The sequence below is a fragment of the Apodemus sylvaticus genome, chromosome 23 (genome assembly GCF_947179515.1).
Source record: "Apodemus sylvaticus chromosome 23, mApoSyl1.1, whole genome shotgun sequence".
Taxonomy (NCBI): domain Eukaryota; kingdom Metazoa; phylum Chordata; class Mammalia; order Rodentia; family Muridae; genus Apodemus; species Apodemus sylvaticus.
In genome coordinates, this window is record NC_067494.1 from 41,737,317 (window position 1) to 41,761,236 (window position 23,920).

General features: G+C 43.5%; 1 protein-coding gene across 1 annotated transcript in view; it reads left to right on the forward strand.

Annotated features, from left to right (window-relative positions):
- The window catches only part of Slc22a3 (solute carrier family 22 member 3), an 87,294-nt gene that overhangs the window by 24,361 nt on the left and 39,013 nt on the right, over positions 1 to 23,920 (forward strand). The window contains exon 2 of the mRNA XM_052169838.1: positions 19,282 to 19,385. Coding sequence (XP_052025798.1) covers positions 19,282 to 19,385 — 104 coding nt within the window. The remainder of the gene's footprint in view (positions 1 to 19,281; positions 19,386 to 23,920) is intronic.

Sequence of the window (23,920 nt, forward strand, 5' to 3'; positions counted from 1 at the left end):
TGACTTCAGTCCTGATCTTCACCTTTTGGAGGGAGATGCATGAGACCATTGTGGAGGAAGACTGCCCCCTCCCCGCTCCTAAGAGTCACCATACTTGCCTCCTATACCCTGTGGGTGACCTGCTTTCCATCCTAGGTGTTCTCTCACAGCCTAGCCAACCTTCCACACATCTGCCTCAACCCCGTGCGGCCCCCTCCAGAGCCTCAGCCATGCCCAGGGCTCTGATGAGACTCGTTCGTCAGGTCCCTCCTCATTCTTGATCTTCCAAGAGAAAAGACTAGGAGCTCAGCTCAGGGAATACTGCCGCTCACCCAGGCTGTGCATCTACCTGTTTCATCTTCGCTCACTCTGTGCTTCTCAACACATCTTCCTTCCCAGACAGTCTAACAAACACATCTACGCAGACAGGTATCCACTGGTCAGGCTTCAGCTGGCTGGTGCCCAGGAAGGCTTTTGAGAACCACCCGGAATCTAGAGATTGCCTTCAAAGAAGGCCCTGTTTAGTAAGATGTGGAAGGAATTTTTGGTAACTATTATGCATTTAACTATCCATAGCACTGCTAAGATTTCTGAGCGCTGACTTGGAATGTAGGCACTCTCTGGGGTTTCTGTATTGATGATTTCACTTTTCTGTTGCTTGCTATTTTTCCAGTAGCCTCCATCTATGTTTGACCAAACTCAGAGCCTGACATAATGTGTCAGTAAATTATCCCGAAATGCCTGTGCTTGCTGTAACAAACCCGACCAAACTCCAGCCATCAAAAATAAATACACTAAATGAAGAAACACCTGACCAAAATCTATTAACATTTTTAAAACTTAAAAATTACACTGTGGCATGATGCTAATATTTTATAGATGATTATACAGTTTTATCTCATTTATAAGTCATGTATCAAATTTTGCCACTATATAGACAGATATATTATTATGGTATTGCATGGTTTCCTGAGGAGACATGAAAAAGGTCTACCTTCTCAAAGAGGCCACCAAAAATAGAAAAAAGGGAGCAGTTCTGCCCAAATCTTGCTTGGAGAACCAATGAGCTCATCAGATTTATTTATAGAATTGTGGGTGACCCAAATGTAGTCGAATTATCGAGCCCAGCCCAGGATGAGTGACAGCTCATGAGAGCTATGTCCCTGGATCTTAAATGCTGTCCTGACCCGTGCCTCCCAGGAGGGCTCAGCTTTCTGTCTTCTGTGCTTGAAACACAGTTCACGATTCTCTTTCAGCCTTTAAACACACCTGCCTTTGTATCACTGTGCACATACCACATCCCTAATTCTTTAAACACAACTGCCTTTGTATCACCATGCACATACCACAGCCCTAATTCTTAGCCAGAAGCAGAGCCCACTCTAAACGACTTCTGCATGTACAGTAGTATGTCTTCCTTCCTAGAGTAGTTCATGAACCTTTTCAGTGAATGTATGTATGTATGTATGTATGTATGGACAGATGAATGGATGAATGGATGCATGGATGCATGGATGCATGGATGGATGGATGGATGGATGGATGGATGGATGGATGGATGGATGCATGGATGCATGGATGCATGGATGGTTGGATGGATGGATGGATGGATGGATGGTTGGTTGGATGGATAGATGGACGAATGGATGGATGAATGGATGCATGGATGCATGGATGCATGGATGGTTGGATGGATGGATACATGAATGGATGGATAAATGGATGGATGCATGGGTAGATGGATGGATGGTTGGATGGATGGATGCATGGATGGATGCATAGATGGATGCATGGGTGGATGGATGAATGATGGATGCATGGGTGTATGACTGGATAGATGGATAGATGGATGCATGGATACATGGATGGATGCATGGGTGGGTGGATGTATGGATGCATGGATGGATGCATGGGTGGGTGGATGTATGGATGCATGGATGGATGCATGGGTGGGTGGATGTATGGATGCATGTATGGATGCATGGGTGGGTGGATAAATGGATGGATGCATGGGTGGATGAATGGATGGATGCATGGGTGGATGACTGGATAGATGGATAGATGGATGCATGGATGCATGGATGGCTGAATGAATAATGTATGAACTGTCTTTCTGTCCAATAGGGCAGGATTTCATGATAGCTGAATTTTAGGTTGGATGCTTGCCATGGCACAGGGCATCTAAACACTTTAATGTGTGCAGTGTAGACTTCTAATTGTGAGTCCTGCTGTCTCGGTTAGTGTGAGTTGGGAGCACGAGCTCTGACAGCATGCAGGGCCAGCATGAGGTCCGTGTGCGCATCACAGTGTTTAAGCATTCATTTATGTTGCAGTTCTAAGACTGACCCAGGGCTCTGAAAAGGCTAAGCAGGGCTTTCTTACCTGTTTGTTTTAGTAACTCCAAAGTGTCACAGTGAAAACGATTTGTGTATAAAATGCTTTAAGAGACAATTATTTTCCATCTAGAACCTTGTATAACAATTGGTCACAGGTTCCATGAGGCTGTAGGGTCCATGACAAGTTGTAGGAAATCTGCATATTACATTAATGTTACCTTGGACTTAGCAGATCCCACATGTATGTTCAAAAAGATTAAGTCTCTCTTAACATGCTCATTCCTGAACAAGGACATGGTGGGGTATTCTAAGGAAAGGGGAAGACTCTGCTGAGTGACATGGGGTCCTATAATAATGCTCTCCACATTAGGGACAATTCAGAGTTTGCGATGTGTGCTGCTTGAATTTAAGCAAGACAGTGTTTGCAAAGCTGTGGCCTCTGTGCATAGCTCACCCAATGACTCCGTTGTCTCTGGCTAGCCTGGGTTATCCTTGAAGCTGTCAGTCTTCAAGCTTGCCCAGTGCTGTGCCAAGATGCAATGTTTTCCTGATTGCAACCCATTGGAAATGTTACGAAAACAATTCTGTTGTCAGTCTGACTTTCACTCTCAGCCACAAACCAGCAAACCACTGTGAGAACAATAAACAAAGTCAAACGGAGGAGGAGGAGGAGGAGGAGGAACAGGAGGAGGAACAGGAGGAGGAAGAGGAGGAGGAGGAACAGGAGGAGGAGGAGGAGGAGGAGGAGGAGGAGGAGGAGGAGGAGGAGGAGGAGAAGGCATCCACAACGGTGTCATAAAACCACTGGAAGCATGGCCCAGAGGTTTTCTGTTTGAATCACAGATTTTATTCCTGTGGTCATTTGTTGGGTGACTCTAATGACAGGAAAGAGGCTTCCGTACTCTCCAACTCTTCACACTGTGATTTGTCTCTAATCGTCATCATCTCAGTCACATGGGGATCATTACATTTGTGTCTGACATTCCCTCGTGTTCACATTAACAGAAGTCACTAAGTCACATGATTAATCAGTGTTCTTTAATTTGACGTAAGAAGATTCTAGAACAAGTGACAAAGTAAACATTAAGGTAGTGGAATAGGAATACGGCTTTTTAACACACGTGTCAAATTCATTTGTTCTATGAAGTTTTTTTTTTTTTTTAAAACTGGTAAACCAGGAAAAGATCGAAAATCTGAAGTCTAGTTGTTTTTGGTTTTAGTTTTTATTGAACCTGGGTCTTATGGAAGAGCAGTCAGTCCTCTTAACTGCTGAGCCACCGTTCCAGCCCAGTTCTCTCATATGTTATATTTTCCCAATCCATATAAAAGCAAACATTATACCCACAGATATTTCTGTATATGTTTCTTACAAACCATAAGATTATCTTATGTAACCAGAGTACTGTATCAAATTCAGGAAATAATTTATTGATATGAAACTTTTGTCCTCTACATCCATATTTCAATTATTTCAACCAGACCATTATGGGATTATCTACTTCTAATGCAGGGTCTCATGCAAAATTATATTTAGTTGCTCTATCTTTTTTATTCTATTATGATTTGCCACATTTCTTCAACTTTTCATTATCTCTCATGCTATTCACCATTTTGAATATAAGTCAACCTCATCTTTTTGTTTTTAAAGATTATGTCTCACTTAATCTCAGAAGAGTAAAGACCAGAAGTAGTGTAACCTACCAAGAAGACGGCAGGCCGAGCTGTGCTTCCTGGAACTTCCTGAAGCTTTCTTGACTATCCGGCTCCTCCTCAATGTGTACTCTAGCTGAGATACAGTGTTGCAGTGCATACCAGACTAGTTTCTAGTTTCTAGTTGCAACGTATACCAGACTAGTTTCCAACCACAGGATCAACAGTCTCACTAGACAAGAACATTGATTTGATCAGCATTTCTGTGAAGGCTAGTTTTCATATTCTGGAAAGTCAGATTTAAGATATATTTATTATATGTACACAGTGTGAATACACTGTAGCTGTCTTCAGACACTCCAGAAGAGGGCGTCAGATCTCATTACAGATGGTTGTGGGCCACCATGTGGTTTCTGGGATTTGAACTCAGGACCTCTGGAAGAGCAGTCAGTGCTCTTAACCGCTGAGCCATCTCTCTAGCCCCCTGGAAAAGTCAGATTTTTCTTAGACCCCAGTGACGGTGTTGTCAGCTTGACTCCTTGTGCCCCAACGGTGTGTGTTCTTGTTAGAAAATGTGGTGTTTATTCCTGGCTTCTGACGAAATTATGTTTTCCAAGCAGAGAAAAAAAAGCTGCTGATAGTTTTGGAAGGCAGAAACTGAAATCTAGTAGCCGCGCTGGGTTTCACGCTACAGTCTGGGGTTCCTTCTCAGTGCTGGGGCTGGGGAGATCCCTGGTTCTTCACGATGGCAGATTTCTATGCGTGTGAGGCTGAATGCTGAAGAGGCATCCCCAGGACTCACAGAAAATTGGATTTATTATGCCCTCATCCGGAGGCAGGGGACAAGACAGAGAGAAAAGATCAGAGCTTTAAGATTGAATCAAATCGCTTTGTTGTAATAAAGCCAGTCAGTCATCACACTGGGGCAGCCACTAAATGCATGCATAAATTAGACAGGACATTAAAATGTGCTTGCCTTTTAATACTTTCCTTCTGCCTGTTTCGTTCTCTCTTGACGCCCAACCTGCAGCCACAACCGCGTGGCTGCAGCTTGTATTTTTTGGTGTGTGCATGTGTATGTGTGTGCGTGCGTATGTGTGTATATGTGAGTATGTGTGAATGTGTATCTTGGTGTGTGAATGTATGAGTGTGTGTGAGTGAGTGTGTATATGGGTGTGTGAATGTATGTGTGAGTATGTGTATGTATGTGTGTATATGTGTGTGTGAATATGTGTGCATGTGTGTATGTGTGAGTATTTTATGTGTGTATGAGTATATATGTATATATGAGTGTTATGTTGGTGTGTGAATGTATGTGTGAGTGTGTATATGATTGTGTAAATGCATTGTGAGTATGTGTATGTGTGTATATGTGTATATGTGTTTGTGTTTGTGTGTGTGTGTGTGTGTGTGTGTGTGTATGTGTGTGTGTGTGGGCCAATGGTCAAACTCAGGTGCTGTCTACCTTGTTTTTGGCCACAGAGTCACTCGATGGTTTAGGGATCACCAATCAAGTTAAGCAGGGATCCCCATGGATCTGCCTGTCTCTGTAGCCCTTGGATCATAAGTGTGTCATAGCAATGTGTAGTTCTGTATATGGGTCCTGGGGGTCCAATTCAGACCTCATGCTTGCAAAAAGAGTTCTCTACCCATCAAGCTCTCTCCCCAGCCTGCTTGGTTCTTTTTGTTTGATGTTCATTTTGCTGTTGTTGTTTTGAGATATGGTCATATCATGTAGACCTGGCTGACCTGAACTTTCTATCAAATCCAAGCTGACCTGGAATTTACAGGTGATCCCATTTGTGTCTGTCTTCTGAGTGCTGGGATTACAGGTATGCACCATTATACCCAGTTCTGAAGTTCTAATATGTTCCAGGTGATATCAGAAAATGTTCAGCAGTATACTGTGTGTGTTTAAGGAGATTTATAGTAGGTAAACTGTCTAAAGTGGTATTTTCAAAGTGCTGGACACAAGGAATAGAGTGAAAGTTGGGTGCTAAGTGTCTGTCTCCCTGGTGGCTAACTTGGTCCCTTCCTTTGTGTTTCTTTGAATTATTAGGGTTTTTCCAAGTGGTTAAGGCGCTTACCAAAGTTTGACAAACAGTTCAGCTCCCAGGCCCCACACGGTAGAAGGAGAGAAACAACTCCTGCAAGCTGTGCTCTGATTTCCACATGCATGCTATGGGGTGTGCATGCCCAGACACATGTGCACACACATGCACAAAATAAATAAATGAAATAAAAAAACTAGTGACCAACTAAAGTATAACAAAATTGCATAGAATACACACACATGATAACATTGATATGCACACATATACAAAATACTTCTGTGTGCACATGTTTATTCGGTGACAGGACTGAGTGGCCTAAATTGAGAAGTAAGGCATTCATGAGTAGAAATATTGAGAATATTAAAGTACTGTGAAAATAGTTTTCCCCTAAATGGTTGCAATTTTCCACTTATCACACGCACAGTTTAGTGCAAGGTTTTGAAAGTTGTGTCTCTGTGTGGTGTGTGCACTAAGTGCAGGTTCCTGCTGAGACCAGAGGCTCCCTTGGAGCTGGGATTAAAGGACGCTGTGCACTGCCCAGGTCCTCTGCAGTGCATGGAGGTCTCTCAAGCTGCTAATGCTAGGGGGTTTTTATAAAACTAAACAAAGCTAACACAATATTTATCTGGAAGCCTGTATCATTAAGAATAAACATTGATAAAGGAAATATTGGTCTTTCTGACAAAAGATTTCTCCTGTCAGATTTGAAAGTTATTTTAAAGTTAAAATGATTTGGGGCTTGGATGATAGCTCATGGGTAAAATACTTAATCTGATGGTGCAGAATGATGATATTGAAAACTTTGTAATGAAACAAACAAACAAAAAAACCTTACAGAGAAGCAATAGATATAGCACAAGAACAAGACCCACACAATCACCTCACTGGAACTCATGGGGACTTGCAGAGACCAGGGAACCTATGGGGGTCTGACCTAGGCCCTCTGCATATGTGCTATAGCTGAGTAGCTTGGGGCTCTTGTGGGAATCCTAATAGCAGGAGCAGGGCCTGTCCTGGACTCTTTTTGCTTACTTGTGGGAACCTTTTCCTCCTACTGGTCTACCCTGTCCAGCCTTCCTGTGATGTTATATGCCTGGTCCTATCTTAGCTTGTTATGGTTGACATCCCTGGGAGACCTGCTCTCTTTCTGAGGAGAGGCAGGAAGGTGGGGAGGGGAAACTCTAGGAGATGGTAGGGAGAGAAAACTGCTGTTGGGATGTAATATGTGAGCAGAATTTAAAAAAAGAAATGTATTTTCAATAAAAATGTAATTTTCTCCCCCCCAAAAAAATCACAGACAAAATTCTGAGAAGTAAAAATTTCATTTTAGTCACAAGTAAAATTATAGAATTGAGACTTTTCTGGAAAAGACAGGATGTGTGGTCAAAATGAAGTGTTTAGCCTCAGCGCTAAGTGTTGGTAAACTGCAAAGGTGGGGGGGAGTGGGGGGGCAGAGTGGGGTCTCTACCCCAGGGACTGTGTTTTACCAAGGCCTTGAACAGTGATTTGAGAAGCAATGGAAAACTGATGTTGCAGACAGAGTGAAGCTGGGACTCAGAAAGGAAAGAGCGATGTGAACACAGGCATGGGCCTGGTGAGGCTGAGGCAGTGAAGAGTGTGAGGCCGTAAGCTTGGAGGACGGGTCGAGGCATTCTGGGAAGGGCCTTGAACTGAGTGTAAGGGCGTGAATCTTCTGTAGTGATTTCCTCTGCACTGAGAGCCAGCTTAGATCTCAGCAGATGTCTCTTATTTCTACCATAACCTCAATAAACTCACTGAGGCAGACTTGTATAGAATCATTTCTTTGGCCCGCCATTGGCACCTTAGTGGAGTAAACAAACATTTATCCATATGTCCCTAGGGACGGCTGTCTTACAGTCACTCCTCTTTAAGATCCTTTGGCCTCTAATGACTACATCTCCTATGGGTCCCCTTTCTCAATGTTGATGTAGTAGATCTTTAGCATGTCAGGAAACCTAGGTACCTTGCTCTTGAACCTTGCATACTATGGGAACACAATAGAACTACGTACTATAGCTGCCAGCTCTTCTCCAGTATTCAAGGTGATCTTCGCCTCTGGGACTGAGACTATTGTTAAAAACGTAAGTATTATGTATGGTTTTAAGTGAATACTACATTAAAGATAAGTTAGATAGAATATATTGTCTCAAACTCTAAAGCTTGAGATATCCTACACTGTCTTGAGAGTTTTCACATAAACCTTTTGGGATATCAATGTGGTTGAACTTCAAAAAAATGCCTTAATGTAAATGTATTCACTTATTTTCCTTAGATATACTTTACAACTATGAAGAATAATAGGTCCTTTGTTAGAAAAAAAATAGTCATAATTTGTCCACCAGTCTGGGATGGTGAAGCCAAACCCTACGTAGCATAATGAGTTGGCCTTGGAAACAAAGAGAGTCCTAGAACACTCTTACTTCCCAGATAGAATTCCAGTATCACCCTGATGGCAATAACATTTCTTTCAATCATTTTTCTGATCATTCCTGTGAAACCAAGAAAAGTTGAAATTCTCAAAGTATATACTCAAAATGTCAGGAGTTAGTCCATGTTTCTTTAAAACACAGAGCATTCATTTTTTAAAGGCTAAGAGTATTTTTTTCATGTGATTTTTAAAGTATGGAACAGAGTAATAGTATCATGTAGGCATTATTTTACATAAACCAAAGAGTGCACTTCCATCCAAATTGATTTGTCTTAAGAAAAAAAGTCTTTATTCAGATTGACACAGGGTGTGCACCCCTAGCACATGGACAACACAGGGTCAGAAAGCAGAAGGTTTGACCTAGAGGAACAAGAACAGAACCATAAACTGGTTGACCAACAGGAAATTAGCTGCTAGACCAACAGGAGAGGAGGTTAGCTTGTAGACCAACAGGAAATTAGCTGAAAGATCAATAGGAAGTTAGCTGATAAGACCAACAGGAAATTAGCTGGTAGACCAACAGGAAATTATCTGATAGACCAACAGGAAATTATCTGATAGACCAATAGGAAATTATCTGATAAACCAACAGAAAATTATCTGATAGACCAACAGGAAATTATCTGATAGACCAATAGGAAATTATCTGATAAACCAACAGAAAATGAGCTGACAGACTAACGGGAAGTTAGCTGATAGACAACAGGAAGTTAGCTGATAGACCAGAAGAAAATTAGCTCTGGGGTTGATAGTGAAGGAAGCTAGGACAAGGAGTGGAGGAATCCCTGGGCTCAGTTCCCCAGAGGGGGTCCTCATGTCATACAGGTTGGGCAGCAGCAGGGCAGTGGCCCTCCCCCACGTTCTGCTCTGCTCACACATGCTCTGCTTTCTGGTAGAGGAAGCATTTCCTGCTGTGCCTCAGAATTTTCATCATTTCTTCATTGGGGTCTTTTATCTGGAAACTGGGAAAGAGAGAACCCTATAAGACTCTGTGACCTTTAGGTATTAGAAGCTAACCTCTTTTTTTTTTTAATTAAAAAATGTTAGTTTCTTCTTTTATTGGTGTGGTATTTATTTTATTGGGTCTGAACCCTCAGAAGGGGGTTCTGAGGATCCACCTGAGACCATCTGGCTGGCTCAGCAAGCGCCCTCACCCACCGGGCTGTCTCTCAGGCCCTACCAGTCAGGATTTATTTCTCTGGATGTCATATTAACTACTTTTGGCTGTGACAAATGCCTGACAGAAAAACAACACAGGAGGAAGAACTTACTTTAGCTCCCGGTTTGAGAAGGAGGAGTCTGTAGTGGGTGGGAAGGCATGGTGAGGGGAGGAGTGTGACATAGCTGATCAGTTTGCATTCTGGTCCCAGGGCGTCTGCAGTCAGGACACAGGGAGAGATGAGTGTTAGGGCTCAGTTGGATTTCTCCATTATTTCTCTTTATTCACTGAAGATTCATGAGACCCCAGCCCATGAGACGGCACCGCCCACACTCAGGGTGGACTTGCCGTCTTCAGTTAGCTTTCTCAGTAAATACCACCACAGACCTGTCTGGGGGGCATGTCTCCCAGGCGATTGTTGACCCAATCGAGCTGACAATTGTCACCGTCACAATAACTGTCCCTGTCGTGTTTCTAGGTGTGTATAGCAGTGTATATAACAGTGTTTCTTGGCTCATTAAACCAGGCCCCTGCAAGTTCACACTGCCCAGTATACTCTGCACCCCGCCTGCTGACACAGGCCTGTCTCCACACCCAGTGCCTGCGTGGACACATTCGCCCTTACAGGGCAGCAGTGGATCGAGTCCTCACGGTTCTTGCATTTTGTGGCCGTGCAGTTCTTGCATTTTGTGGCCGTGCAGTTCTTGCATTTTGTGGCCGTGCGTTTTGTTTTCTGCCTTCCGGGCCTCGCTCTTCAGCCCCCTTACCCCATGTTTTTTCTCTCTTTTTCTAAAACCTGCCCTTTCCCTCTTCAGAGGTGAACCCTGAGGAATTTTGAGAGTGGGAAATGAAAAGAGAAGAACTGATAAGCGCGAGAGGGCGTGGTGCTAAAGGATGCTAGTGGCTCTGTTCTTCTTCTGTCCTTCCAGCTCATGCTGCTATCAGGCTTTCCTTAAGTGTGGTTATCTTTAAACCTTGTTCTTATTCCAATAAGGTGTGTGTGTGTGTGTGCGCACGCACATGTGTGTGCATACATGCACATGTATATACATGTGTGTGTGCACATGTGTATGTATACACATGCATGTATAGGTCAGAGGACAACCTTGGCCGTCAATCCTCTCATGTCTTCCAGCTTTTGTTTGAGACAGTCTCTCACTGACCTTCGTCAACTAACAAGGCTTGCTGGGCAGCGGGCTGCAGAGATGGCCGTGTCTCCACCTCCATCTCTGCATCCCTGGGATTACGAGTACACACCACCGTGCCCAGCTTTTTGCCTGGGGTCTGGAGATCCAAACTGAGGTCCTTGCACTTGCAAGTGCTTTGCTGAGAATCTACCTCAGTCCTCTAATGAAACCTTGTCCCACAACTCCCCAAAGACCAACAACAGATGAAGGAGCAAGGGGAGGAGTGCCTTCTAGGAGGTAGGATGGGGTGAGGGGAAGAGCAGAGGAGTGGCAAGGTGGGTGCACTTCCTGTAGGGAATCCCAGACCCTGGAGATCCTGCTGTGCAGCCATGGAAAGCCAAGAACCCCACTCTTCCAGAAGAAGGAGGTCCAGGAGGTGGCAGGCACATTACAAAGCATCCTGTGGAAAGGACTCTATTGATGATTCAGAGCAGTTCACCCAGAACGTCGCTGCCTGCTGTATCCTGACCCGCATCCTAGCAGTCCATGATGCTGAGAGATGTTCCAAGCTTCCCCCTGACACCCATCAGGGCAGCTGAACCCTGCTCAGAATGCTGGAAGGGGTCCTGGGTGTCTGTGAGCCAGGCAGGCAAGGATATCTTTCCTTCACCAGGTACTGGATTGTTCACTGGCCCCTACAGGAGGACAGGCTGGACCAATATGTCTTCCAATCCCTCAGTCCTCACTATTAGAAGAAAGGGGTGTTTTCTAGGGAAAAAAAAGAATAGAAAAAGACAGGCTGAAGTTTGAACTGTCCTAATAATTTACAATAAACTAGATCACTGAACGTCCTCACTCGGGTGTTGTCTTAGTCAGGATTTCTATTCCTGCACTAACATCATGACCAAGAAGTAAGTTGGGGAGGAAAGGGTTTATTCCACTTACATTTCCACATAGCTGTTCATCACTAAAGGAAGTCAGGACTGGAACTCAAGCAGGTCAGGAAGCAGGAGCTGATGCAGAGGCCATGGAGGGATGTTCCTTACTGGCTTGCTTCCCCTGGCTTGCTCAGCCTGCTCTCTTATAGAACCCAAGACTACCAGCCCAGGGATGGCACCACCCACAAGGGGCCCTCCCCCCTTGATCACTAATTGAGAAAATGCCCCACAGCTGGATCTTATGGAGGCACTTCCCCACCTGAAGCTCCTTTCTCTGTGATAACTCTAGCCTGTGTCAAGTTGACACACAAAACCGGCCAGTGCAGGTATCTATAGGACCATGATATCTATAACTACGGTGGCCATGATGTGTGAGGGTGCGTAGGGCCACACTGTTAGCAGATAGGAGAGGTCATGCTGTGCCTGCCGGTGTGCAGGACCATGCTGTGTCTGCAGGTGTGCAGGACCATGCTGTGTCTGCAAGTGTGCAGGACCATGCTGTGTCTGCAGGTGTGCAGGACCATGCTGTGTCTGCAGGTGTACAGGGCCATGCTGAGTTTGCAGGTGTGCAGGGCCATAGTCTGTCTGCAGGTGTATAAGGCCATGTTGTGTCTGCAGGTGTGCAGGACCATGCTGTGTCTGCAGATGTCCGTGTCCATTGTATCCCTACAGGAATGCTCCGTGTTCCCTGTCTATAGCCCTCACTAAAGGCTTCATTCCAATCTCTCTCCGGGATCCTCTTGGTTTCCTCAGTCCTTGGCTTTTCTTGGTTGGTAGGGGTGTGTGTGTGTGTGTGTGTGTGTGTAGCCATTATTATGTATAAGCCCAGCTGTGCCTAGATTAGGGCTCACCATGGCCTAGTGTTGCTTCATTATAATTAAATGACATCTGCAGATGATTCCCAGAGAAGGTCAGATTCTGAGATTGTAGCTGACATGGAATTTGAGGGCAGACATGGTCCATGCAGTAGTTGGTAGCTTTTGCACATCGGTTAAGTACTGGGTTAGATTCTGGTTTAGTTGGTCTGTACTGGGGCTCACGCATTTTTCTGTTAATCCAAGTAATCCTAGGGCACACCCAGTGTCAAAAGCCACTTAGCAAAACCATCAATTATGGTATTTATTACCGGCATTACGTTCGCTGAGTATGGTGTAATTAGCATCCTTTTTATTGAAGGCCTCTCACATCTCGGGCATTAGATTAAATTCTCCCTTCATCTCATCTCCTCAGCACATGATAGGGCACAAAGGGTTAACAAAACTCACCAGAGGATGCAGAGCTGGAAGAGAGGACAGAGACAGGGTCATCCCAGAACCGTCCCCTCACTTCCCTGAGTCCCAGTAGGAACTGAGAGCCTTTCATCTTTCATCCTTGAAGCCAGCTCTTTAGAGAAATTATAAACACGTCAAGATGAATAACTGCATGTCTTCACTGCCAAGAAATAACACAGACGGATGAGCAGTGTGCCTTCCATGATGTGAGGGCACAGGTTAGACTACGGGGGAGAGGGGGCATGCAAGTTGTCAAATCCGTCTGATACTTAGATTTCTCCCAGTGTCACAAGCTCAGGACGAAAAGCCATGCACTTGAGACATCTCTACATACCATTTTGTTTTTGTTAACAATGCATTGCACATGTCTGTGATGAGCTTTGGAGGAGGGATTGGGGACCAGAAGGTTCTATGAACCTCTGTCCATTGGGGAGCCTCTTTGCCCTGAATTTTGTCACTGGGCTCTGGGCAATCACCACAGGCCCTTCCAGCTGCAAATAAAGCAAGTTCCCTTTGGTTCAGCACCAGACTCCCCAGCCCCGAGTGTGCACAAACCATCCCTGAGGATGCCCACCCTGCAGCCTGCATTCCTCCTGCCCCAAATGGCCTTCATCGCCATTTATTTCCATCTAAATCCAGCTTGGCATAAGTCTGACTCTTGTGCCCACCAGTCATTCCTCTGAATCTCTCCCATTTAGTTACTCCATTTAGATCTCAGTTGGCATATTTTTGCTTCACATAAATTGACCTTGTCTCTCAAACGATGAAACAAGCTGCTCACAGAGACAGAAAGTGGATCTGAACATCCGCAGTGTTCCTCCCCAGCCTCAGCTGCTCAATGCATTAAGGCAAGGTTGCCAACTTCGAGTTAGCTAGACATGCCTGTGACTCATTTTTATACCTGCAGCGTGTCACATCTTATATAAGGAAGCATTAACTTGCTATTATTAAATGATGATCTCCACATAGTTCCACTAGATCTTATTAAAGATGTACTTATTATGACTGTAAGAATTTGAATTTCAACCCAAAGTGTTTTCTTCATTATTATATTTTCATCATTGCACAGTTCTGTTTTGATGCTTTGCTGTTGATTTCGAATGGAACTCGTCTGTGCAAATCGATGGGCGATTGCTTTAGTCTGTGTCACACATAGCAGAGATGTACTACACCCAACAAAGAGTCTGACACTGCCATGGGTGGCTCCTGTCCAGCGCTGATTAGGAATGGTTCCGCTCATAACGTGTTTGTTGTTGTTACTAGAATTCCTGGAACTTGGTGCTTATGACGAAAAGAGGTTTATTTAGCTTACAGACTTAGAGGTTGAAACTCTCAGATCAGGTGACCCCATCTGATTGGCTTCAGCTAAGCTTCTCACCATGGACAGCACCACAAAGGCAGGCATGGGGACCAATTGGCAGGAGAAGGAGCCAGAGAGGACTTCATTCCCTTTTATAGCAACCCACTCTGGAGGGAACAGTGGTTAATGCTGCCCTCAGCTGTTTTCCCTCCCCTGATTATCCAACTATCTCCCAGAAGACACTGCTCTTAAAGGTTTCAGCACCTCTGTGGAGACCAGCCTCCAAAGGAGCCATGTCTGAAGGCTACCACTGCTCAGTTGAGATAAAGGCACTTAGACAATGTGACTTGACTTCAGAGAACTCCCCCTCCCCCCTTCAAATGCAGATAGCCAATGGGCTGTCTCCTGGCTTGTGACTGAAGTCCTTTGACCATCCTGTCTCTGGCAGGAGACTTTGGTCAAGATAGATAAGTTAGACCTCTGTGGAAAGCCCAGCTGATGGTCAGAGGCCCATCCCCCATGGTTTGGGGAGCAAGCAAAACCTGAATATGTGTGCTGTTTTTAACTTTGCATTTGGCCATTTGTGTGCCAGAAAACTTCTGTCGCTTTAGCTTTTAGAAAATTTGGAGATTTGCACCTTTCATTTACACCAATAACTTATCTAGGTGCTGTATCCTTAAACTCAAAGCAACATAATGTCTGTTTGGATTTTAACAGCAGGGAAGTTCTAAGGAAAAGGGCCTTAGTTGGAAACCCTTTGGAAATACTTGATTTCCCTAAGGTTGCCCATGCTTTCTGCAGAATGAGGCATACAAAGTCCTTCCAGCCTTCAGTGAGAGCTGCCTAAGAGTTCTTATCAGACTGACTTTCTGCCCGTGCCAAGGAGAGCTACTCTGTTAATATAAAGTAGCTTTGAAGATTAATAAGTAACAGGAGTGTCACACATAGACTTATGAGTAGTAATATTTAAATGTTTCTGATATATAGCTTGTCTTAAGAGACAGATGTACATGTTTGTGTCTGATGACAATGTTAGTGAATTTGGTGATCTAAGATGACGTATGATCAGTGTCAGGTTTAGAACTCCTAAGGAACCATTAAATGCACCTGGTGCTTTATTAGGGGAAGGGTACTTGGCCTCTGAAGCCCCCAGGTGCCACTATCTGCTGATCTTTCTTTAAACACAGTAAGCGTAGCCCAGCAGCTATTACAGCAGCACGTAGGGAATGCAGAGAAGGTTCAGAGGGTTGGCGTGACCACCCTAGGACGCTGAAGTGTGCTCCTCACAGTGAGCAGCGACACGGAGCGCTTGAGTCTCAAATTCTCCCCATACCACAAACTATTGGCACTGAACAAAAGAAATCAGCCTTGTGGGATGAGTTAGTAAGAGGTTACTTTTAAGTGTGCCTCATTAGGAAAGACCGTATCCTGGCCACAGGCACCTGAGAGTGACCAGCCCTCAAGTAGGAGAGGCTTAGGGGCAGAGAATCATCACAAGTGTGATAGGGGTCCTGAAGGGAGGCACCCTTCAGTCCCCAGGATTAGGAGAGTTCACCGACTGGGGACAGCATGTTTTTGAAGACAGGGAGAGAACATCAGACCAGACCTCAGGTTTGGCACCAATATGTTACAATGTATAAAACAGAGTGAGTTCCACTGGTGAGATGGATCAGCAGGCAGAGATGCATGCTGTGTAAGCCCAGCGGCCTGAGGTTGAGCCCTGGAACCCATAAACAAGATCAAACGAGAGAACTGACTCCATGATGTCCTCTGACCTCCACCTGGCATGTATGTGCCCTGGCACGCATTCACATACCCCCACCCACACATCAGTACGTTTTTAAAATATAAGAATGAAAGCAGTTCATAGGAAGGAAGGCTAAAATGAATTGCCCTTCAGAAGATCTCTATTGGGAGATCTATAGGCTCACAACCATAAACAGCCATGATAAGTCCCTGGGGGAGAGAATTTGGAGAGTTAGTGTTATTTGTCAGGATTTTCTAAAGGAACAGAACTGATAGAGTATAGATAGATAGATAGATAGATAGATAGATACACACAGACACAAACACACATATATCATATATATATATATCCCATTTCCCCATATATATACATATATTCCACGTTTATGTGATATATATATATACATATATATAATATTCATTCTATCTGTATATTATTTCTACAAAGATTTATTAGAGAGGCTTACATGCTGTGGTCCAACTATTCCAGCAATGGCTGTCTCTCGATAAAAAGTCCGAGAATCCAGTAGTTATTCAGTCCGTGAGGCTGGATGTCTCAGATGGTCTTATATTATGCATTGGAACCCCAAAGAGGCAGGCTGTGATGCCAGTAAAGGAATGAACTTGGCAGTGAGAGTGAGGACAGGCAGGCAAAGATCTAGTGCTTCCTTCTTGTGTGTTCTTTATATAGTCTGTCACCAGAAGGCGTGGCCCAGATTTAAGGTGGATCTTCCTACCTCAAAAGATCCAGATTTAGGGTACATCTTCCCACTCAAATGATTCAATCCAGAAAGATTCCTCACTGGTGTACCTAGGTGCTTGAATTTTAGCTAATCCTAGATGTAGTCAATTTTGACAGCCAAGCTAGCCATCACAGAGCAGGCATCACCTCACAGAGTCAGGATGGGGTCTTGCACGGACAACCTTCAGATCCCTCACACAAAGGGAGTCTCTGACTCTGGCAGGTTTTCAGAGGAGGGAGTGAAGAGGCTCCACATGGCATTGCTTCTGTGGCCCCTGATGTGGAGAAAGCCTCTTGCCAAGAGAATAAATTTACAATGGAAGGTTCTCTCAGGCTGGGCTCTCATGGGGGAACTGGGCCCTGACATCTGTAAACAGGAGGGAAGAAACTGGAAGGCCACAATGCAGGGGGCTTCCTTGTCAAATGTCCAGGAACTGAAGGGTTGTGGGAAGAGAGGGGTGGCTAAAGGGTCTCTCACCAAGCAGACACAGAAGTCCATGTGTGCATTTGTTTAAATACATACGTGTTGTTGGCACTTATTTTGTACCTTTGCAAGCCAGCATGGTCCCAGCCATAAAAATAGATATCAGACTAGATGTATCAGGCTGGGATACATCTAACAAAAGGATTATATTGAACTAATTTGGAAGGACTATAAAAAATAGGGGGGAAAGGTAGACACTGCAGTCTTGGTAATGAGGCTCGGCCCAGACTGATGACCAACTTTGACGTCCCCATCAGTACAATATATATTGGAATGCCAAAGAGGTGGAGCTCCAGTGTCAGAGACAAAATGGACTTGCTACTGAGAGTGAGGGTGAGCAGGCAAAGAGAGGAGGCTTCCTTCTTCCATGCCACACCAGAAGGAGTGGCCCAATCTTAAGGCAGGTCATCCCACCTCAATCAGTGGGGTCAGATCCCTTTGCCCATGTGTGGCTATGTCAGGGCACTAAGCACTGAATGACACCACCGGCCACCGGCCACCAGCCACCGGCCACCAGCCACCGGCCACCGGCCACCAGCCACTGGCCACCGGCCATCAGCTACCACTGTCACAGCCAGAATGGGAGCAGGAGCTGCATCAAGACCAGAAGCAGAGCCCTTCCTTCTGATCGCACCCTAGCTCCCTAAACCCAAGCAGCTCCACACCGGTAACAGAGCCTGAGAAAAGCAACATCTGTCATTGGTTCCTGGCATGCAGAATACACAGAACAGCAGGCATTGTCTGGCCCAAGAAAGCATTCCGAGTATTTTAGAAAATGTGGATGGGCATCTATTTTAGATCAATCCTATATACATACAGGATATAAAAATCCTTTCAGACTGCTGCTCTTATGAGGAGTAAGAAAGAGAACCAGTTTTATAATCAAGAAAATGCATGGATTTAAAGACAATTCGGAGCATTTAAATTCATACAATGTAGAGGAAGCCACTGCACCTTGTGAAGAGGGCCACTCCTCCCAGGGGCCAGGCGCCTGTCCCTGCTCTGTCCAGCTATTTAAAGCAAATCCTCCTGTGTGGGATTTTCTATCTGACACTACTTGTTTCTTCTCTAAAGCAAAATGTTGGCCTTTCTGGTAACAGTCTGTTTGCTTTCTGAGTTTCTTTGTACATTTCTCTAGATGTGTTTGTTACATGTCTAACTCCAGTGGACAATTATTCCAGATAACCTATGATTATAGAATTAGAATCATGCCTTTGAGAACTGGAACTAATGATTAAAAAAATCCTCTATTGTGTCAGGGTTAGCTTGTCCTGGAAAACTTTTAAAAATTAAATAACGGTTTCTGTATAGCTCACTGCAAGTAGAAATATAAAGCCCATTCTGCTAGATGATTGACAGCTGAGCATCATAGCACTGGCATGCCATACTCACACATAACAGATTAACCTAACAGCATCATTTGTAAGATGTCAGTATTCATAGTCTACTAGGAATCCGATCCCGGGCCAGAAAGATGGCTCAGTGGTTAAGAGCACTGACTGCTCTTCCAGAAGTCCTGAGTTCAAGTTCCGGCAACCACATGGTGGCTCACAACCATCTGTAATGGGATCCAATGCCCTCTTCTGGTGTGTCTGAAGACAGCCACAGTGTATTTACATATAATAAATAAATAAATAAATAAATAAATAAATAAATAAATAAACAAATCTTTGGGCTAGAGCGAGTGGGACCATAGAGCAGGGCCTACTCGAACAGAGGTCCTGAATTCAATTGCAGCCCGCATGATAGCTCACAACCATCTGTACAGCTACAGTGTACTTATACACATAAAAAAATAAATAAATAAATCTTTAAAAAAAAAAAAGGAAAAGTAAAACCTGGTCCCCTGCAGGCATTTAAACTGACTACAAAAATACACAACAAATCGATGTCTATAAACATGCATGTGATCCCTTTTCTAACTTTGTGTGAGGCATGTATAAACTAAAACTTTTGGAAAGGTGGTATTTAGAGATATTTAGAGAGTCTGTGTTTTGAAGATGAACCTCCCTGGGTATCTTCACGTATCTTTCTTTGTTTCCCCAGTTTGACCTTGTCTGCAGTAATGCCTGGATGTTGGACCTCACCCAAGCCATCCTGAACCTTGGCTTCCTGGCTGGGGCTTTTACCTTGGGCTATGCGGCAGATAGGTAGGTATGGGTAAGGTAATCGATTCATGTATTATACTGTGCTGCCTGTGTATTGGTAGAGAAACACTATCAACTACATTCAATTTCTTATTCCACCACCCACAATGTTCACACTTGTTTGGTTCGACTAATTTTTTCTGTCTCAAACTTCCTCTCCTTGTTCCTTGGTAGGAAGGTGCCCTCGTTATGGGTCAGAGAGCACCCCAGTGAAAGCTGTGACTTCGGGGCAGTGATGTCATGGCCCAGGTGACCAGGCATGGAGTTAGGATGCTCAAAGCTGACAGTGGTTAGGGTTTGGTTAATTCAGTCATGGAATCCACCACTTCACATCTTTCTCACTTATTTTTTTTCTTTAATTCTTGTGTTTTATTCTGTAGCAGTGTTAAACTCTGAAGAAATTTATCAAATCTCTTTATTTCAGAATGAGATTAGGATTGTTTTTGTTTTTTTTTTTTTCTTTTTCATGCACATTTCAAGTTTTTACTCTGTCACTCCAGTTTGGAACTGGATCACATTCTTCCAGATTTAATTTATGTTAGTTTCAGTTTCTAGTTGTCCTTTTTGGTTTTAGATAGGGTCTCACTGTGTTTATTAGACGAGACTCAAACTCACAATCCCCCTGCCTCTGTCTCTCGAGTGCTGGGATTGTAGGCATGCAACATTATGCCAGCTATTTTTACTGTAACCTTGATTTTTTTAAATTGGGTTTTACTTATATATTTTATCCTGCATGATCAATAAACATATCTCCTAAAATAACTCCTTCTAGGAGAGGACCCCAGCTCTAGTTGGGAGCCCAGGGTCTTCCCTTGTAGCTGACTTAGTCCTCTGGAGTGAATGAACCAGACTTGAGGGATGGAGCTGTAAGTCACCCTGCCTCCCATCAGCACTGACCACCTTTGGGTGCCTTCTCTTCTCTCCAGGGTGCCTGTGATTCTATTCCTTAAGGAAAGGATGAAAGGTGCTTTAATACTCATCAGGAGACAGAGTGGTGGGGCTGAGAGTGAGAGAGTGAGGGTCTGCATCGGGACGTTCAAGTTAGGTCATTACTCAGAGCATGAGACTGAGCAAGCTACATCAGTAGCCCTTCCCACATAGGAGGTCACAGGGCCAATTGCTGCTCCCCAGGTTGGAGAGCGAGGCAGACCCAGGTAACTAGCACTTACTGGGGTAGAGGCTCCTGGGTCATGAAAACCTGACCTGAATTGCTGGAGGATTGGAGGCTTAGTGTATGAACAGCTCTGACAATGAAAGCCCTAGGAGATGGCAAGGGTATATAAGTCAGGACAGGAAGGAGGAGAGGAGGGAAGGGGGAAAGGGAAGAGAGGAAGGGGGAGAAGCAGGGAGGCAGGGAGGACAGGCAGAAGGAAAAAGCAAACTCCAAGGGGACTTTAAGTTACAGATGTTTGTGAGCCCTGGTGTGAGTGCTGGGAATCAAGCCCAGATAACCTGGAAGAGCAGCAGGTGTTCTTCCCTGCTGAGCCATCTTTCTAGCCCCATGTTCGTGATTTTTCCTATTGTAAATCTGCCAGATTTTCATTCTATCCATAGAAGTAACTCCAAGCTTCTATTCATGGCAAATGAATGGAGAAGTATATACCATGCTAATAACCAAAGTAGAGCCCATGACATTAATACCAGGCAAGGCAAACTTCACAAGCAATACACAAATTAATTATAATTATTCAACAAGACACAATGATCTTTAGCATATGTGTGCCTAACGACAGAGTATCAAAACACGGCATGCAAAACCTGATGGAACCATAAGGAGAAACAGATGAATTCCTCATTGTCGAGGCTCTAACACTTTGTATCTAAAATGTAAAAATCCAACCAATAGAATATTACAACCAAGATGTAACTGAATTCGATCGCACCATCCATCAACTGGATAGATTGGAAACCAATAGCAAAATACAGAGTTTCTCAAATACATAACAGACCTTAATAAAGTTAATATTCTGGACTATAAAATAATCTTAGTGAAATTAGAGAAATAGAAAGTCATACTATATTTGATCTTTGTCTCCAAGGAATTAAATCATAAATCTGTAGCAGGAACCTGAAAAGCCCCCACAATACTTAAAAATTAAGTATTGTGCATTCTGCTAACACAGAGAAGAGATCGCAAGAGGAATGTAAAGTATTTAAAACCCAGTGAAGATAAAAATACAACGTACCAGATTTTATGGGTATAGGAAAAAATGCAGAAGGAGAGTTATAATATTCATATGTTTACTATAACACAAGATTTATCTAAAACTCATCATTTAAGTTTATATACTAAGTAACAACAACAACAAAGATGACCAAACTAAATCCAAAGTAAACAGAAGAAAATTAATAATACAAATCAGATAAAAAAAATCAAATTGAAAACAGTCAATAGAGAACATTAATAGAGTTAGAAGTTGGGTCTTTAGAAAGCTTTTGTAAACTTTTAGCTAAGCCAACTAGGAGAAGAAAATATAACTCAAATTAATGGTGCCTTAAAAATGACTTCAAATCCCATGATTTATATAAAAAGATAATAAAGGAACAATAGAAATGACCTTATGGCCCCAGATTTGACAGCCAAGATCAAGTGGCCTGCTCCTTGAAAGATATAACCCACCCAAACTCACATAAGTAAATTATTTTAATAGGCCTAATAATATATCTACTTAATATGTTTATTTAATATGTCTATTAAATAAATAGAGTCAATAATTAACCTTCCCAAATAGGAAGTGACAGGTTCAGATTTGGGGCAGGTAAGTTCTACCACATAGACAATAAGTTACACCCAGTTGCTTCTCTTTCTTTCAGATGATAAAGACAGGGGAAGAACACCCTAACTTATTCTATAAAGTCAGCCTTACCTTACTGCTAAAACCAGAGGACACATTAGGAGAAAAAGAAAACATTAGCTTTCGAAAACAGATGAAAACAAAAAAGAAAAAACAAAAAAACACAGGGCAAAGGTTGGAGAAATGGCTCTGTGGTTAACAGCACTGGCTGCTCTTCCAGAGGACCTATGTCCAATTCCCAGCAACTACATGGGGCAGCTCACAATCATCAGTAACTCAAGTTCTAGGAGATCAGATGCCCTCTTCTGGCCTCTGCAGGCACTGCACACACATACACACAGTGCAGAGATACATTCAGATAAAACACTCATATATGTGTGTGTGTGTGTGTGTGTGTGTGTGTGTGTGTGTGTGTGTGTGTGTATAACAATTTTAAAACCAAGTAAATACAGGATGATATATTAGCAAGTGTGTAGAACCACAAAAAAAATGTTGTTCATTGCTGGTGGAACACATAATGGCACAGAAAATGGAAAGCCATTTGTTTTATTTTTCAGTTTCTTGCAAAACTAAATGCACAGGACTAGAAATGACAGTTTTGCTATTTATCCAACAAAGCTAAAAAATGTACAGCCACACATAAACTCTCACTTGAAGCTACAGCAGATTTATGTATAATTACCAGCATTTGGAGCAGCTAAGATGTTCTGCAGTAGCTGAATGGACATATGATACATTCATATGTCCAGATATGTCCAGACAGTAAGATATTCCTCTAAACTAAAAAGATACAAGTTAGTAACCCGGAAAAGATAACAAGGAAACTTGAGCCCATATCGCCAAGTTCAAGGAGTCAATTTGAAAAGACTCCATCTTGTAAGATTCCATCTATAGAATATTCTAGCAAGTTGCCAACTATGAGGACAGTGGGAAAGTCTGTGGCCCGAAACTCTAGTGTGAACTGTAGACTTGGGTAATGATATCTGTAATGATGTCACCTTTAGCTTATTAATTGTTACAGGTGCATCACAGTGGCAGTGATAGGATAAGCCTCACATGTATGAAAGGAGAGGTGGTCTGTGGGAATGCTGTATTTTCCTGTTTAAATTCTGCTCAAGCCTCAAACTGATTTTAAAAAAATAAAGTTGACTTTTAATAAATATTAGTAAATTAATACTGCTTCCATCTCTGCCCTTGATGAAAAACTGCAGAAGTAAGTATGTTGTTGCAGATATTTGTGAGGATATTTGTGTGGCCTGGGGAAAATGGCCACAGTACCCTGTCACTTTGTCTGATATATTTAACTATAGTTCTATAACTCATGAAAAAAATCAATACCAACACACAAATTAATTAGGATCCTGATAACGAGTTTTCACATTGGGACTCCGTTTGTTCCTTACCACGTGAGCTAGAAAATGGGGGTGGGTGGAGAGCAAACAGAACCAGAGTCTTCGAGAGCTCAGGAGTTTGTGCGAGGTCATGACTGGCAACTGGATGGGACAGGGTTGAAATGGAGGGTTCCATAGCATGCCAGGGCTGCTTTATCCTGTCTCCTCCCCCTCCCTGAGACTCCACCCACAAAATGGCAGCAAAGGTCAGGACCAAGCCAGCATGGCAACTGTATTCAAGAGCAGCTTTGCAGAGGAGGTCACCAACGGGGAATCTTCAGTCTCTACGATATGTTGTGGGCCGTTAATTTTATAATGTCACTCAGGAGATGAGTTCCATCTTCTCTGATAT